General features: G+C 39.8%; 1 protein-coding gene across 3 annotated transcripts in view; it reads left to right on the plus strand.

Moving 5' to 3' along the window:
* LOC103028460 (filamin-B) overlaps positions 1–19,125 on the plus strand; it is a 126,954-nt gene that overhangs the window by 39,498 nt on the left and 68,331 nt on the right. For all 3 annotated transcript variants that reach the window (XM_022682249.2, XM_022682248.2, XM_022682247.2), the window contains exons 2-7: positions 5,633–5,881; positions 6,611–6,708; positions 10,147–10,294; positions 14,479–14,672; positions 15,286–15,448; positions 16,592–16,792. In XM_022682249.2, the coding sequence (XP_022537970.2) occupies positions 5,633–5,881; positions 6,611–6,708; positions 10,147–10,294; positions 14,479–14,672; positions 15,286–15,448; positions 16,592–16,792 (1,053 nt within the window). The remainder of the gene's footprint in view (positions 1–5,632; positions 5,882–6,610; positions 6,709–10,146; positions 10,295–14,478; positions 14,673–15,285; positions 15,449–16,591; positions 16,793–19,125) is intronic.

A 19,125-nucleotide genomic window follows, 5' to 3' on the forward strand; every position in this document is an offset into this window, starting at 1 on the left:
AGGCTCTCAGACTGTGTGCTATTCAGGGGTTTGGGGTTACATTGAGGCACTCCTTCCAAAAAGCTGTTATTCAGGAAAGCGTCCCACTTCACAAGTCATGCTGAGAGATTTACCCAGATCTGCTGCTTGGATCAGCCTGGATTTTAAATATTGGACGTGCTGTGGAGGAGGCGACAAGTGCCACTTAATTTAAAGCAGCAGTCCTTAAGATTTTTCCATTTAAATTTAAAGTAGTAATGTTCCTGAAAGGGGAGGGGACAAAATATTGCAATAAATGGCAAAAATGTGCTTCTGCAAAATATATTTGTTAAAAATGCTTTAGTAGCTCTTCTCTGAACTTTTTATGACCATCACGTCTTTTTTTCTTTATTTTTTTATAAAGCATTCAGAAAAAAGCTTGTCTGGCTTTTCTTAAAACAGCAAACTTTACATTTATAAAATTTGTCCCCTATGTTGACCTTTTTTTAAATGTTATTCCCCAAATAAAGTAGTTTAAGCATATGTTTTAATGTTTAAATAAGTGTTTTTTTTTTTTTTTTTTTTTTTTTTTAAACCTTTCCATTTTATTAAAAATGGGACTGGCATTTGTTCTGTGCAGTCACAATTACAGTCCCCAGTCCCACTTTTAGGAAGTGCTTTTTTTTTTTTTTTTTTTTTAAACTTTTCCTGAGGAGCCAAACGAGCACACTTCTAGAAAAGCCAGTCCTACATTTTAATGCCACAGAATTAGCTTTTTGTAGTTACACATTCTCACCAGAGGGGTCTCTAAATCTCCAAAACTTGCCCACTGTGGCTTTAAATAACTAAAACTTGTCCCAAGAATTAAAAGTATTTCAGAAAAGCCAAACAAGCTTTTTTCTGAAAAAAAAAAAACTCTTCATTTACTGACAACAAAATTTGTCGGGTGTGTCACTTTTAAGAACCTTTTATAAGCTTGAAATTTAGTTCCAAGATTTAAGAATAGCCGAACAAGCTGAAATTCGATTTGTGCAATTATGCAAATGTGCCAGAACATACAAACTTTTTAGGAAACTTAGGGTGCTTTCACAACCGCCTCGTTTGGTCCGGACTTTCTAACTTTTCAGTCTGAACCAAAGTAGTAGTAGGTGTGAAAGGGGCCGTAAACCACGGTCCGAACTAAAGGACCAGATTTTGGTCCAACCAAGAGAGGTGGTCTCGGTCCAGATCTTCTGAACCATGGTCCGGTTCTCCTGCAGTGTGAAAGCGCTTTTTTTTTCTGGATGGTTTGATCTTTCAGACCAGTTACAGGAAGCTGAGCAGGCGTTCCTCAACAACGGCAGCAGAAGAAAATAAATAACCCTTTTTTCATCCTTATCTAACGATGGCGATACAGTTGCTGTAGGACGAGCATGTTCATTTGGCGAATTTGAACTAATCTAGAGTACTGTGCCTGAAGTTGCTGCTGCTGGTATAAAAACCACAGTAGCAGCAGCTCTACTATGGAGAGGAAATGAATCTGTACATTCATTTTATACGGATCCTGGAAAGGCTTCTTGCCGAATGAACCACCCGCTGAATTATCATCAACACGCCAACGTCAGACGCACGTCCTTCTAAAACCAATCAGCTTCAAGTTAAGGGAAATGCATCGATACGTAAGTGATGATTAAAGGATGTAGGAACACTAGGTGTGGAAAAACTCTTAGAAAGCACTTAAAAAGCCTGAGACGCTGTTCACGTCTCAGACTTTCTTCCCAAAATAAAGTAGCGGTGTACTAGAGTTCGAGTTACAGTCGTCCTGACCCCGGCCTCAGGCAACCATAGCAACCGCTTTTCCAGAGGCTCTCTCTCTCTTTCTGTCTGTCTCTCTCTCTTTACCCCTCTCTGGCACTTTTTACAGGCCTCTTAAGCCCTGCCAGAACATTCCAGCCTGATGGCGCTGTGGACGTGATGTGGCGTGATAATCTGATGTGATTCTGGACGCTGTTCTGTACGTTTCTATTAACTTTAGGGCTGAATCTGCTGGTGGAGACTTGTTTTGATGAAGCGTCTAATGGAATAAAAATAATTGTCATTTGCAGTAGTTTAATTTTGCTTTGCTCATCATGGCGCCACCACATGTTTAAGTTCAATCAGGGCAACTAGCAGGTGTGTAAAGAGGATGTGTATTTATTTATTTATTTATTTATTTATTTTATTTTTTTAATTAAAAAAAAAACATTTTATTTTTTTCAAATTTTTCCCAATTTCTCCCCAATTTACACGGCCAATTACCCAACTCACTTATTAGGACTCCCGCTATCACTAGTAATACCCCAACACACCAGGAGGGTAAAGGCTAACACACGCCTCCTCCGATACATGTAAAGTCAGTCAGACTCCACCTCCGATGTAGCATTGCCGAGTAGCATCACAGCGCTAACGCTTGGAGGAAAGCGCAGCAACTTGGTTCCGATACATCAGCACACAGACGCAGCCTTGTGCTGATCCAAATCACCCTAGGAGTGATTAGGGGAGAGAGCTCCATCTACTGTACTTACCCAGTGCCCCTTCCAAACTACCCCTCCCATTTTTTTAAGCTTTTTTAAAATTTGGAGTCAGTTACTTAAAGGGGAACCAAAAAAGTAAAAAGATTTTTACTATGCGTTTGTTTTAGTTTAAGCTTTTTTTTTGGGCATTTTAAATAGTTAAACTATTTGCTATAAAGAATATTATTACAAAAATGTAGTTCAAAGCCAAAATCTAATTTAAATATACCAAAATAAAAAAAAAAGTCAAATAAACTGATTTAAAATAATCCAGGCTGTGCAGTAAGACTCCAGGGTGGGGTAGAGTAGTGGCAGTTTACAGTATATATTCACTGCAGGTCACTTTGCATTAATACAACTGCTGCAATCAGTACAGTCTCCACCTCCGACCACACCACCCTGTACTGCCTCTCCTTCACTCTGGGCTAAAGTTCAGCTCCACTCCTCATTGTTTGGCTCCCTCCAATAGGGTGTTTGCAAGATATGGCTGATAGAGCTAAACAGAACAGAAAGGAGAGATATACACACTCTCTCTCTCTCTCTCTCTCTCTCTCTCTCTCTCACTATCATGTTTGTGTTGCCTTATTAGTGAACCGAGGCAGTGGACTGGGTGGAGTTCCGAGCAGTGGAGCTGGAGTGAACTGCAGTTAGGCTGAAGCTCAGAGCCTGGGCTCATTATTCTATAGAGAGCAATAAAAAGAGAACTATGATGTTGTCCTTGTATAAAACATTTAGAGCTGGGCTTCCGGACTCAATTAAATAAATGTATAAATAATTGTAAAAAATCTCAACACAGGCAGGGAGCACAATATGTGTACTTTTTTTTTTTTTTTTTGTATTATTATTTTTTTTTTCCATTTCTAAATAACATTTTACTGTATAAACTAAACTGTCCATGATTTATTGAACATTTATTGACATTTGCTGCTGCTTTTATTAAAGTTTAGATCAGTTTAGCAAGCTAGGCAGTTTTGGTGATGCTTCTCTGTGAGTTGTAGCTGTGGTTTTGTCAATATAATGTGCGTGATTTTTAATCTGGATTTTTTTTTTTTTTTTTTGTACTAAAAAAAAAATGAGAACATTTACCAAGTTTGGCCTCAACTTGTTGCCATAACTCACTAAAACATAAACAAAGCGTTACTACTGTTGAGAAGTATTTTATTCATGCTGAAATATGAATGAAATGAGTGTAAAATCTGGATTAAATTTGTCTCCCACCCAAGAATACTCCATCTAAGAGAAATGATATTTATATTTAGTGATCTTGTAGTGATTCCTTTCTTTTTATCTATTTAAATATCTTTTTATTAAAACCTTATTCTTAAAAAGAAAGTAATGAAAATCCGTTAATTTCTAATTTTTTTTTAATCGATTGACACCTTAAAAAAAAAAAAGAAAAAAGAATCAATCAATAGGTTTGCCGCCAGTTGCATTTTTGCTTTTTTGGAAATAACCTAGCTATATCTGTGTCTGTCTGTCTGTAAACTGGCAAACCTTAGTGGTAAAATCGCTCAATGGGGAAAGGATGGAGTGGTGGGGCTCAGAGCACACGTTTCGTTGCAGTGCATGCTGGGTATTGTAGTGCAGGGAATTGTGAATTGAGCCAATATCAATAGAATACTATATATATTTGCATCCAACATGAGGAATTCTTGCATGCAGCAGAGAGGTGCAAAAGCATGCTCTATAACCTTTACCTGGGTTTAGAGGAAGCTCTTGCTCCTCTGTTGTGTGCAACAATTGGCTCATCTCGGAGGCAACGGTGTCTACAGTGTTAAGAACGGCCAGCAGCTGTTCTTTCTCCTTGAGTATCCCTCCTCCTCCTCCTCTTTCTCGTCTTTGTGTGACAAGCAGAAACTTTCTCAAGTGCCATAAGCTCTCTTTCCGAGTAATGTGTTTACTTCTGAATGTGCATTTCCTTTGTTTTTCTGCTAACATGTGGTTTCCAATGGTTACGAACTGTCACTGAAGGATTTGACCTTTAATCCAGATAGGCTGAGTGTGTCAGTGAGTTTATATCTGAATGATTTGAGAGGGATAATCGGTTTGGCCTTCACCTCTATTAGTCTGAGTTGTGTTGTGTGGTATTTTCTCCTCTACAACGTCCGGAGAAGACTCTCGTCCTGCAGCTTCCTCCTGGCTGCTCTTCCTCTGGACGCCATCAGGGCCTTGAAACTGACCCAGGACTTGTCTTCAGTCTTTCATATCTTTCAATCTTACTGTGTATTTCAATCTACACTGACTTCCTGTAGCCTATGAGTGTTTTTTTTCCCTTCCCTCTCTTTTGTGCTGGCATATCTGGGTATCTCCTATAGGAGCTCGTTAATCAGCTCTGTAGAAAGAGATTAAACAAATATCATCTTTAATCTCACCGTTAATGAGTACTTGTAGTTTTATTCATGTTTTATTTATATAATTTTGCTTCTAATTTTTCTTATTTTCTCCTCAATTTACACGGCCAATTACCCAAACCCACTCACTAGGACTCCCCCTATCACTAGTAATGCCCCAACACACCAGGAGGGTGAAGACTAACACATGCTTCCTCCGATACATGTGAAGTCAGCCACCGCTTCTTTTCGAGCTGCTGCTGATGCAGCATCACCGAGTAGCATCACAACGCTAATGCTTGGAGGAGAAAGCAGCAGCTCTGGTCCGGTACATCAGCTCACAGACGCCCTGTGCTGCGGACATCACCCTAGGAGTGATGTGGGGAGACAGCGCCATCTACCCACCCAGAGGGAGATGTACAGGGCTAGGATAGTAACGTAACCACTTGAAATACCCCAGTAGCCACCTTACACCATAGAAACCCATTAAACATTATAGCAGCGACTAAACAACCACTTAACATTTTATAGCAAACAGTGGACCACAGCGTAGCAATCACTTGAACCCCTTGAAATGAAACCGTAACCACCCATCAGCCACCTAACAGCATAGCAATGCCTTAGCAACCATATGGCAACTGCCTAGAAAGAGAATCTTTTTTTTTTTGGTTCATATTCATACTGTATAGTGCCATGTATCTTCTAAAGGTCTAAAGAAATTCTCTTTCACTTTTCTCCTCTAAAAGTAAAAACGTTAAAATTTTGACCCACTGTTCTTATGTATACGTCTGTTTTTTTTCTTCTTGTGTCCAGACAGTAAAGCAATTGTGGACGGCAACCTGAAGCTGATCCTGGGGATGGTATGGACCCTCATCCTGCATTACTCCATCTCCATGCCCGTGTGGGAGGGTGAGGAGGACGATGAAGCCAAAAAGGCCACCCCCAAGCAGAGGCTGCTGGGCTGGATCCAGCACAAAGTTCCCGACCTTCCCATCACCAACTTCAGCCAGGACTGGAAGGACGGCAAGGCACTGGGAGCGCTGGTGGACAGCTGTGCTCCAGGTCAGTGTGCGACTCTGTTTCACAAAGTGTTCTATAAATTAACAACAATCGTGGCTTTAGTTCTAAAACTTCTTAAAAAAATGCAGGAATTTAGGATTTTTATCGGCAACAAATAGGGCTGCACGATATTGGAAAAAAATTACATTGCAAATGATATTAAACAATGAACCGCGTGCTGTCTCGCCTCCAGACCAATCAAGAGCTGAGTCAGCGCCGAGCTCAACTCAAAACCCATCAAAAAACAGCTAAACAACAGTGATTGGCCCTTTAATCAGTCATTTAAATGGCTTTTTAAAAGGTAAATAAGAGTGTTTGTTTTCTGGGATTAAAAGCTTGAATTCAGCTGTAACTGGAAATATCTGCACTGCAAAACTGTGCTGGACTGAGGTGCACAACTTTTCACACATGCTCACGTTTACAAGCACGTGCCCAACCATGTGGAAGGAGGCCATGCGTGAGGTTACCTAGTGTTTACTCCTGCCCCCCCCCCCCCCCTCGCGGTCCACCTCCCCCTCCCGCTTCTCAGGCAGCAGCAGCCCAGCACTCATACAGACACAGAGACAGCGCTGTGTATCTACTTCTTATGTCAAAAAATCCAAAACACGTCCTGTGATGTGACTAGGGAGCATGCACACATCACGATAACTATGCTAAAACGATATATATCGTGCAGCCCTAGCTACAAGCTAAGTTCTGTTTTTAAGATTGGTCTGTTTCTGTGCACGTTAGGTTTGTGTCCTGACTGGGAGACCTGGGACACAGAGAAACCAGTGGAAAATGCTACAGAGGCCATGCAGCTGGCTGATGATTGGCTGGGAATCCCGCAGGTGAGTGGAATCTTTGCATTGCATTGAAAACATTGGTAAATCAGTGATGTGCCTCAGTTAAAGATAAGCCAGCTTTATTTGCAGCCTAATTTGACTTGCTGAATTATGTGAATCCTACGATTCATTCAGCACCCACAGTTTGGGAGCTAATTTGCATATTGCTGATGTGTCCTGTATAAGTGTTGCAAACTGCCAGTGTTGATAAAATAAATTTTTATATTGCTGCTGTATTTTTAAAAAATTGGGAAATTAAAACTGTGGGAATGCACAGCCATTAATAGTTGTCAGAGATAATCGACAACACCCGATCAACCACTCCGGAAGCCATAGAGATTGCCTAGCAACACCTTAAGCTCCACTAAGCAATGTTATGGCAAGTGTCTGATCTGCCATAGCAGCCATGTAACAGCTTGGCTACCACCTAGCAACACCATAGCAACCATCAGGGATTCCATGTCAACCAAACAGCACCACCACAGCAATCACTTAACAGCAAAACAACCACCTGGGATACTGTAGCCACTACAATTAAGCACACAATTGGCAAAACCACAGCAGCCACCAAGCAACCAGTTGACAAAAGCATTTTGAATACAACTGCAGCCACCTAACACCATAGCAGCCACTTAACAACATAGCAGCCACCCGGTATACCTTAGCAACCAGTTAACAAAAGCATTTTGAATACAACTGCAGCCACCTAACACCATAGCAGCCACTTAACAACATAGCAGCCACCCGGTATACCTTAGCAACCAGTTGACAAAAGCATTTTGAATACAACTGCAACCACCTAACACCATAGCAGCCACTTAACAACATAGCAGCCACCCGGTATACCTTAGCAACCAGTTGACAAAAGCATTTTGAATACAACTGCAGCCACCTAACACCATAGCAGCCACCTAACACCATAGCAGCCACCTAACACCATAGCAGCCACCTAACACCATAGCAGCCACCTAACACCATAGCAGCCACCTAACACCATAGCAGCCACCTAACACCATAGCAGCCACCTGGTATACCTTAGCAAACGGTTGACAAAAGGATAGTAGCCACCCAACACCATAGCAACCACTAAGAAACATCATATCAGCCACTTGTACTTAACAACCAGTTGACGACAGCATAGCAGTTACCACAGTATGAAATACTACAGTAAATATGATATGAGTACCATAGGGTTCAGTTTTAGGGCCTATAAAAATGGTCAATTATTGAAAATAAATTTGAATACATACAGGATCTAAAGGGTTAATCTGAGATGATTTGTGTGTGTTTTCCAGGTAAGGCGGGACCTTTTTATCCCGTAATGTGTTTCTCATTTGTGCTCAGTGTGCGGTGTTTACACAGCGTATCCATATTGAACTGAATAATTTCTGTTTGCTCAAGAGGAGGCAGATAAATTCCAGCTCTTTACCTCTCCACCCAAATCACACCTTTACAAACAGGAAGCTGTGCGTTCAGTACTCAGTGAGGAGACGCCCTCTGGTTGGACTTTAACTCTGTTCACAGTTTTCCCAACCTTTATATCAGCCTGAGCTGCACCTTATCCAGCTATTCATCATGAGAAGAATATCAATCCTACAGATTAAATATTTATATTATATTGTGAAAGCGTCTGGTTGTTTCTGTAATCAGTGGTTTCATTGAATCAATTTGTCTCCTCCATTTTCTATTGTCTCCTTTATTTCTATATAAAATTAACTACAGTTATAAAAAAAAACTTATGTCCTGTTTAAAAATGTCAACATGTTAAAACATGCAATTAATTTAGAAAACTTAATTTCCATTAAAATAAAATGATTGTTAATCATGTGACGAGGCTTACAGAGCTTGAGATGCATCAGCAGTTTTATTTAGCGATATGAACAATGCTGCTTACTGTTGAGTTCAGAAGCTAGATTTCTCTCTCTTTCATGCTGTCTCTCACTGTCTATCGCTCTCTCTCTTTCTCTAGTGCACATGTGCTGTCTGTCTCTCTCATGCATGCTGTCTGTCTCTCACGTTGCCTCTCTCTCTCTCTCTCTCATGCTGTCTGTCTCTCTCTAGCGCATGCTGCCTCTCTCTCTCTTGCTGTCTTTTTTTTGCTCGTGTTGTCTCGCTCTCCCGCTCACTTTCTGTCTCTGTCTCTCTCCCTCTCTCTCGCTGTCTCTCCCTCTCTCTTGCTGTCTCACTGTCTCTCCCTTTCTCACGCTTGCTCTTTCTAGCTGTCTGTCTCTCTTTCTCTCTCTCCCTCTCTCTCTCGCTCTTGCATTCCCTCTCTCTCGCTCTGTCTTTCGCTCTCATTTTCTCTCTCTCTCTCTCTTTCTCCCTCTCTCTCATGCTGTCTGTCTCTCTCTAGCACATGCTGCCTCTCTCTCATGCTGTCTCTCCCCCTCTCTCTCACTGTCTCACTGTCTCGCCCTCTCTCTCGCTGTCTCTCCCTTTCTCACGCTTCCTCTTTCTAGCTGTCTGTCTCTCTTTCTCTCTCTCCCTCTCTCTCGCTCTTGCATTCCCTCTCTCTCCCTCTCTCTCTCCCTCTCTCTCATGCTGTCTCTCCCCCTCTCTCTCGCTGTCTCACTGTCTCGCCCTCTCTCTCGCTGTCTCACTGTCTCTCCCTCTCTCGTGCTTCCTCTTTCTAGCTGTCTCTCTCTCTCTCTCTCTCTCTCTCTCTCTCTCTCTCGCACGCTCTCGCTTTTTCTCTCTCTTTCTCCCTCTCTCTCATGCTGTCTGTCTCTCTCTAGCGCATGCTGCCTCTCTCTCATGCTGTCTCTCCCCCTCTCTCTCGCTGTCTCACTGTCTCGCCCTCTCTCTCACTGTCTCACTGTCTCGCCCTCTCTCTCGCTGTCTCACTGTCTCGCCCTCTCTTTGCTGTCTCACTGTCTCTCCCTCTCTCGTGCTTCCTCTTTCTAGCTGTCTCTCTCTCTCTCTCTCTCTCTCTCGCACGCTCTCGCTTTTGCTCTCCCTCTCTCTTTCTCTCATTTCATCTCCCTCTCTCGTGCTTCCTCTTTCTAGCTGTCTCTCTCTCTCTCTCTCTCTCTCTCTCGCACGCTCTCGCTTTTGCTCTCCCTCTCTCTTTCTCTCATTTCATCTCTCTCTCTCGTGCTTCCTCTTTCTAGCTGTCTCTCTCTCTCTCTCTCTCTCTCGCACGCTCTCGCTTTTGCTCTCCCTCTCTCTTTCTCTCATTTCATCTCTCTCTCTCACGCTTCCTCTTTCTAGCTGTCTCTCACTCTTCCTCTCTTGCTCTCGCTGTTTGTCTCTCTCTTTTTAAAAGTGATCGACGCCTCAAGAGTAAAGAATATCAGCACTTTCCAATGTTTGTTTTTGTAGATTTTTAGTTTACTCCAGGATTTGAACATACAAACAAAAATGACCTGAAATAAATTATTTTTACATTGACTTCCACTGAAAGTTAAGTACTGATAATACATTTTATGGTGTGTGTTTCTGCAGGTGATCGCTCCTGAAGAGATCATTGATCCGAGTGTGGATGAGCAGTCGGTCATGACGTATCTGTCTCAGTTCCCCAAGGCCAAACTCAAACCTGGAGCTCCACTCAAACCCAAACTCAACCCTAAGAAGGCCAGAGCTTACGGCCCAGGTAGGATTATACAGAAATCTGCACCAGAAATCAACATGCTGACATGTCACAGTATTAATAATGCATAAGTAATACTAGGCATTTGTTGATGATTCTATTTGCTTTAATTGGTCTGTGCACTTCCTGTAATTAGACTGTAAAGCGCATCTGAACTTTTCAATGATCATATTTAAACAATATTTAACACAAACCCTTTAACACAAGGATTTATACACAGGAAGAGAGCTGCACAATAAACATACACCCTTGTGTTACAGGGTCGTCTGTGTTTAAACTGTTTTCAGACAGGATCTTCTTTATGTTCGTCTTTTAGCGCCTCTCTCTCTCCAGCAGACGGAGTGTCGACGTTATCTTTCGGCCGGATTCATTTGTTTAGTTTTGTTTTGATGACTGGCTGTGGTTGTAAAGACCTTCTAAATAATTCACACCTGGCAACATTTCACAAAGTAGAAATGTAAAAAAAATGATTAAATAGAAAAACACTTCTGGCTCTGTATAAAAAACGTTTAAAGGTTAAAGGGTGATTTGCCAATTTTACTGTGTTTTTTTTTTTATTTATTTTTATTTTTTTAAACTCCAACTTTCTCACAAAGATCTTTATGGAAACAAAAAAATGTGGCATCACTCAAATAAAAGCATACTAAAAAGGATTCTTTAAAGGATACCATAAAACAAAACTTTTGTGGTCCCATGATGGTGATTATTATTGATGATGATGGCCTAATAACGCAGTTCTGACTTAAAAAAATAAATAAAAAATATTTAAAGTGCAATAACATTTTGTGGTAAAAATCTGACAGTTGTTGACGAAATGTCTGAATTACCTTATTGTACGATAAATTGTAATGTACATATTAATGTTTTAAAAAAGTAAGATAAGGGGCTTTGACTGATCCATCAGTCTATAGAACTGCCACTGTGTTCGTGAGATCGCTGGTTCGAATCCTGCTCATGCAGCTTGCCATCAGCTGCCCCGGGAATCCCGGGAGAGCACAATTGACCTTGCTCTCTCTGGGTGGGTACAGTAGATGACTCTCTCTCTTTCCCCTCATCACTCCTAGGGAGATGTGGATCAGCACAAAGCTGCGTCTGTGAGCTGATGTATCAGAACAGAGTCCCTACACTTTCCTCTGAGTGTTAGCGCTGTGGTGCTACTCGTTCGATAAGAGGCAGAGAGGTGCTAGTCTTCACCCTCTTGGTGTGTTGGGTCATCAACATCACTTGGGTAACTGGCCTTGTAAATTGGGAAGAAAATGGGATACAATTTTTTTTTTCCTAATTAAAAAGTAGAAAGGTTAAAGATTCTTTACTAGCTTTTAGGTTCTTCAAATGCTTATTCTATGGTTATTACGCTCAAGGAAACGAGGTCGACGAGGTGCACGAGCAACAGGTTGACCAGCAGCATGGGGTTGGGGCAGATTATGGAGGAAATCAGGGTCAAACTTGGTGCTGTAATTAAATTTGCGTTTAAAAATATAATAATAATAATAATGCATTGCTGATTCCAAATTAATTCCATGCATTACTGCTTTAGCATTGGCAACCCTATTAATTTGATAGATTTGATTGATCTGTTGTATCCTGAAGCGGTGCTCTTCTTCATAGGCCATAAACTTTCTCCACAGCTTTTAGCTCTTTCTCTACAGGTTTTTTCTTTTTACTGCATCTACAAAAACCTTCTATGAGGATGTTTTAAAGGTCTCTGTGGTCTTATTTATATCCAGCTTTCATTTTCTTTTAGCTGTGTGTCCGTGCTGAGAGTTAGTTCATTGGTCCGGTATAAAGGGATCTGTGTTGAAGCAGCAGAGGAGATGAATCCTGACTGCTCTGGAGCTTCTTAATGCTTTTCCCCCTCAGTGTTGTACTTGGAGCTGTCAGCTTCTCCTCTGTGAAATATTGCAGAGTAAACATGGTGAGGCTCTGCCGGACTTGGAACATGGTTGATGGACGGCCTGTGAGCGGAGCTCTCACCTGCTGTAAATTTTCTCTGCGCTGCTAGAGCTGGTAGCTAATGAGTTTAGAAGTTGTCACCCGTTTTGGCAGCGTGATTCAGGGGCCGGCCGTGCCATATGGACCCCGTCCTCTTTCATTTCGGCCCCGGCAGCTCGACTGCCTGCGCTGAACTGAAGAACTGAAGAAGTGGTCAGTTTGGGAAAGGGCTGAGCCGGAATGCTGTGGCGCGGGCGAGGAGCTGTCTCTGTAGAGCAGTAATTCACGCTAATTTGCGGTAGTAAACGGACGTTACTCACTTTAATGTTTCTTCCCCATTATGCAATCTCCTGAGCTGATCTTTTCTTAAAAGGGCAGCAATTTTAGGAGTTAATTTAAGGCACGCCAGACTTCCTCAGTGAGGGAAAGCTTCTACTACAGAGGCGTTTATCTTCAGTAACAGTGTTTATTGAACAATCTGTCCAGTTATGTGCTAAGAGTAACCTCATTTTTACAGCCTACTGAAACCGTAAGAGGCTCAAACCTCTCAAAAAGCTGCAGTGTTGGGCCGTGGCCCTGCATTACTGCACTGCACTGTTAAATATATACAGTATACAGTAATAGAGTTGTGTGTGCGTGTGAGTGTGTGTTTGATGTGCTGATGTACTGGATAAATAAATAAATACTAAACTTGCTCTGCTACTTTAATTCATGGCAATGACGTAATAGTGCATTGTGTGGTTTTCCACTCTAGTGCTGGCTGATGATTATCAAGCAACTACATATGTTGCCAATTAAAATAGTTATATTTTTAAGCCAATTATATTAATTTAACACCTTAATTTAATTTTTATGTTCGTTAATCTCATTTAATGCACCTTATTAATAAACATGTTGGTCTTTTATGGTGATCTCATTATGCAATTCTTCTTTTTTTTTTTTTTTTTGGCCTATTTTAAGTCAATTTTTCACTTTAGTGACATTGTTTTTGGTTTTTATATGTTTACGTACATTTGGGCCCATCTTTACCAATCATAATTTGGTCTTTATATACCAGTATAAACCACATACGCGATTTCGTTATACGATTTGAGCTGGAGCTGTTGTGTATATATATGGTTTAATATATATATATAAATATCATATATCGCATAAATGAGTCTTGGCCCAAGAGTTTGATGACCTCTTACACACTGCTTAAAACAATCCAACCATGCTGTTTTATTACTGTCTTAAAGATGGAAGTGGAAAGACCCTGAGTTATACAATTAAAGGAAATCCCTGAACATTAGTGACAACAATGCATTTCTTCCCTGTGTGGTCAGTCCTGTTTACTTACTAAATAATTACACAGGTCACTGATGAGCAATGTGCAATTTCTCCCAGATTTTATGATTTAGGTGTACACTCTAGGGCCAAAATTTTAATTTGCCAAAAAAAAAAGATTGGTTCAGATTAATGGATACAATTCAGATGATTCTATTCGATTTGGTTAATTTGCAGAGTAAAATCAACTTTCAGTCAGTGACTAGAAGTTGAATCTGGTTTTCTTCTTTTATTAAATAACAGATGAAGAAAATGAAGTAGTGTTTTACCAAAATTCAACTACCCTTCGTAGCCACTCATCTTGCAGCAGTAACAGAACTGTAGAATAGCTTCTGAGGGAGCAATTGAGCTGTTTAAAACCTCCAGCAGCACTGCTGTATCTGTGGGGCCCTACAGTTTCACTGCATAAAACACGCATAAAAATGCACGCTTTTGGTGAAACTGTGGAGAAACTGTTAAACTAAACTACATATGTACAGGATTTTAAGGGCATTACTGAAAGGGTCTTTTAAAAAAAAATAGATTTGCCGTTTTCTTTATATTTGTAAAAATATGTGGCCTTAAGATTTTTACAACAATCATTGATAAAAAGCTCATTAATACGATCTTTTCTTTATTGATAAGATAATTGTGTTTTTTGCCATTTTTAAATGTAACCGCGTCAGTTTTGATATCTACAAAGATGCAATTTGCTCCAGTTTTTGTTTGATTCCATTTATATTCTTAAGAAAGCTGGAAACTTAAAATTAAAGTGATAAAAATTTAATACAGTAAAAAATTTAATGCAGTTTGCTAAAATGTTGGGCCCTATACCTGATCCACTCGTACCAGCACAACACACACAAACACAGCACTGACACTAATCTGAATTGGTTTACTGTATGTAGAGCCTTTATTCATATTAATCTACAGTGTTTGTATGTTGCCAGGTATTGAACCTGTTGGTAACAGAGTGATGAGACCAGCCGTGTTCACGGTGGACACCTTCAGTGCAGGACAGGGACAGGTCACCGTCTACATCGAGGACCCTGAGGGCAGAAGAGAGGAGGTGAAGGCTGTACCCAACGAGGGCAAGAAGACCTTCAGCGTGACGTACATCCCTCAGGTCATGGGACCTCACAAGGTGGGTTTCTGTTTTTTTTAATCTGTGCTTTAATTGGCTTGAAATGGTTCAGTGAATTAAGGCACTGCTAGGATAACTCAATGATCATGAGCTTGAATCCTGGATCATACTACTTGCCATCAGCAGCCGAGAGAGCACAATTGGAAATTACAATTGACATCTAACCACCAGAAGTACACCCTGTGCACCCTGTCCCCTTACAATCAAAATAGCATCTGAGTTTAGGAATAAATCTACACTGATGGGCGTGATGGTCTGGAAGTGAGGTGGTGTGTTTTTATCTTGGTTGCAGAAAATAGAAAGTGGTGCGCCACTGACTGATTGAAACCCTGACAACAGTCAATAGTCAGCCACCCAATCCTATTTTAGTGCTGCAGAGTGCAAACCCTTTTAGACTTTTAACTCAACAATAAACAGAATAAAGAATAAAATAACATTTCTGTTCTCTTAAAAGAGCTGCTGGTGTATCTTTACAGCGTGAACGAGCAGCTCAAAAGCACAAAAGCGCCACACTGTTAAGATACGAGCACGCCAAAGTCAGAGCTCACACGGCTCTTGTTTGAGCGTAATTCAAGATTAATGCCTTTTAATGATGATTTTTTTCCCCACACAGGTGACTGTACTGTTCGCTGGTCAGCAAATTCCAAAGAGCCCCTTCGAGGTGAATGTAGATAAGGCTCAGGGAGACGCCAGCAAGGTCACTGCCAAAGGCCCAGGCCTGGAGCCACTGGGCAACATTGCTAACAAACCCACCTACTTTGACATCTATACAGCAGGTCAGTGAGAAAAGTGCATTATGTTTTATCTGTAGGGTTGGCCAGTATGGTTCTAAAATAATATCACAATATTTCATGGTATTTTTACGTTAACTTTTCTTGGCGCTATGACTAAACAGACATTTTTAAAATACATTTTAGGAATATACTACAGCAACAAAACAAATATTAAAATTTGATTTAGTATAAAAATACAATTGGCATGAAGTGAGTAGAAAAAAAAAATAATTTAGAAACTATAACAAAATCCTGATTTTGTATACAGTAAAATATTAATATTGTAACAAAATAAAAAAACAATTACGAATACAATGTAACAGAAAATCTACCACAAAACCAAAGTGCAGCATATTTAGATTAATTTAAACTGCAAACAGTTAAAAGTAACTGCAGTAAATGGCAAACCAAATAAAAATAAAAAATACAGTTTTCACGAATATCACAATAATTATTTATTTATTTATATATTTATTTATTTTATAATTTTTTAGATTGCACTTTTAATGAGTGGGCAGTGTGAATTGTGAGAAAATACAATAAAAGTTAGAAATAGAATTATTTAAATAAAATATATAAAATTTTAGCCTGCAAGGAATGGGTTCTGTTTATATAAATATATCTATTTTTTTTTTTACATTTTCTTGCCAGAATTATTGCGTACAATGTGATATGGCCCTAATTAAGGCTAAATTAAGGTTTAGTTTGCATTATAATTGCTTTATATATTATAAATTATAACAATTTGTCAAATGAATCAAATCAAATCAAATGAAGTAAATGAAATATAGTACAAACTGACATATAGAACATCTTCTAGAACCCACCCATGAACTTTAATATAGAGCTCATGGCTATTAATCCTCCTCCAGTCTTCTCTGAGTATATTTTACCAGATTGTATAAAATGAGTGACTGCTTGTTTAATTTTACGCAGCTCTTAGTGGTGGGCGTACTTTAAAACACCACAATTTAACACCTCAATTAAGAGGACTATATAATTTCACACAAGTACACAACACTCTACACAATTATACACAGCTGTAAATGGGAGCGCAGGAAGTAATACGTTTTTAAACAGTGTTTTTATTACTGGAGCGGTTCACAGCTCCTGCTTTAACTGTATAAATGTGTGTGTTTTGAACAGGCGCTGGTGTCGGTGAGGTGACCGCAGTGATTAAGGACCCGCAGGGTAATAAAAACACAGTGGAAGCTCTGATGGAGGACAAGGGCGACAGCGTCTTCCGCTGCACCTACAGACCAGTTCAGGCCGGTCCTCACTCCGTCAACATCACGTTCGGAGGAATCGCCATCCCTAAGAGCCCCTACACTGTTACTGTCGGCCCAGGTACCCTGTTTATTTATTAATAATAATAATTAATAATTATTATTATAGTGCTGGGCATTGCTAAATATGTCATACAATACTACGCGCATCAAGACTGCATCATATGTAGTTATAATAATATAATATCTAGGTTATAATAGTATTCAGTATATCAGTAACTACTGTATTATAGTTGAGTTATTACATCGTTTTACATCTCTTCTCTGCATTGGTATCATTGTATTAAAATCAAGAACTAAGTTATTGATAAGAGATTATGCGTCTCTATCAGAATGCTATGCATTTTTGCATCTCTTACTTTAAATATTTAGAAGATTTAAAAACTTTTTTAAATGGACAGGAGTTTTGGAAAGGAGTTAATTGGTATTAATGTTATGGCTAATTAGCAAATACCCACATTTTTAAAGTAGCTTTAATTGTTTATCTCTGAGTGTTTAAAGGGGCACTAAATCCCCTGATTTTAGCTAACTCCATTCTCAGCTCAAATTTAAAAAAGGCTAAAAACAAGTGGGAGGGGTAGTTTGGGAGGGGCACTGGATGATGTATGGGTTTAGGGTCTGAGCCATACCTGTCAAGTTTTGGACTTAAAAATAAGGGATTTTTTCCGCCGCCCCAACAGCCCAAACGAGGAAAAAAAAAAAATATATATATATATATATATATATATATATATATTTTTTTTTTATATATATTTTTTTTTATTTAATAGATTTAAAATTGAAATTGAAGGGTGCACAAATTTACAAAAAGGACATGGATCAGATATATTCCATAAGTAAATAATAGTCCTAAGGGGCCTACACAATTAATAATCTTTCATTAATACTTCTTTCTATCGTTCAGTCCACTCCTGATCAGTTCAGTTAATTTCAGCCCTCTCCACATTTTCTGTCTCTCCAGCTCAACCATCTCTTCTACCCCTTCTAAATAATACATTACACCACAATACTTGAGATTTAAACAAATTCTAACAAACCCTAAAACTAGCCCTGAACAAATAGAGTTTGGAAATTATAGTTATTGGCTGATCAGGCACATCAGGGCAGGACATTATATATATATATATATGTAGATTTTTCTCAAACCCTGAATATCTATCTAGCTAATTCTAAAGTTAAGCTAACTGAGTCACAAGCTGGATTTTATTAAACACACAATGGGTTTAATTTATGTTTTGATTCAGAGAAGAGTCTTTTTAACCAGCTATCAGAAACAATCTCATCACAGTTTACATGGTTAATTACCTTTCTTTTAGAAAAATCTCCGTATATCCAGATTAGTTTTAACGACAGCTGCTCCGACTAGCTGCCTGAACTCACAGCGAGGGGAGGGGCGGGGCTTCCCGCACATTAAACTGCGCTCCGCAAAACCAGCTAGCTGATTGGCTGTTTCTCCTGAAAGGCGGGACTTTCTCCTTGAACCGGCACCACGATTGTTTAAGAGACACACAGCGGTCAGTGCATTGTCGCCTGTGACCTATATTTTTTTTTATTTAGTATAATACGGGAAATTTACGGGAAAATACTAATACGGGAGGACGGCGGGAAAGAGGAGTAAAATACGGTAGTTTCCCGGCCAAAACGGGAGACTTGACAGGTATGGTCTGAGCTGCAGCAGCAGTGTGCCTCTGATAGCAGTGAGATGCAGATGGTTGGACGTCAGCAGGGGGGTGCTATTATTGATCGTCTGATTTGCATATAGTGATGCGTCTGAAATTACCACAATAAAAGTGTTTTTTTTTGTTTGTTTTTTTTGTTTTTTTTTAATGTTAGGAAATGTTTAACATTTTTAAGGCAGGACTGATATGTTTTATTATTTAAAAAAAAAAAAACCTTTTCGGCTATTAATGGAAAAATATGAATTAGGGTTTAGTGGCTCTTTCTTCACTAGTATGACCCTCTCCAGTGCTCAGCAGCTGGATGGATGTTCATGTAAAACAGGAGTTTCTCCTCTGTACAGGCTGGTTGTGTAAGGCAGTGGATGTAAGTGCTGGAGAACCGATTTCAGAGCTTGTAAAACACTGAATTCCTTCTGTCTGAGACAGGTTTTCCAAACCAGGTTACACACGGCAGCTCGGCATTAAACGAAACACAATTTAACTGATTTTTCCTTAATAAAAAGTGCCGTATTATCAGCCTTGTAATTAACAAGGCAGTTTTTTACAATCTGTTTTAACTCGCTGTTCAAAACCGAACAGAGGAGGTATTGTTGAATCTACTGAAGTGGGCCGAGTGGTTATTCCCATTACCTGTCTGCCCACGTCACATCTGGCCTGCACCCCCGTGACCTCCACATGCAGTCAGTACAACCAGTCAGGAGATGCAGATTTCCTT

This window comes from Astyanax mexicanus, chromosome 24, assembly GCF_023375975.1.
Source record: "Astyanax mexicanus isolate ESR-SI-001 chromosome 24, AstMex3_surface, whole genome shotgun sequence".
NCBI lineage: Eukaryota > Metazoa > Chordata > Actinopteri > Characiformes > Acestrorhamphidae > Astyanax > Astyanax mexicanus.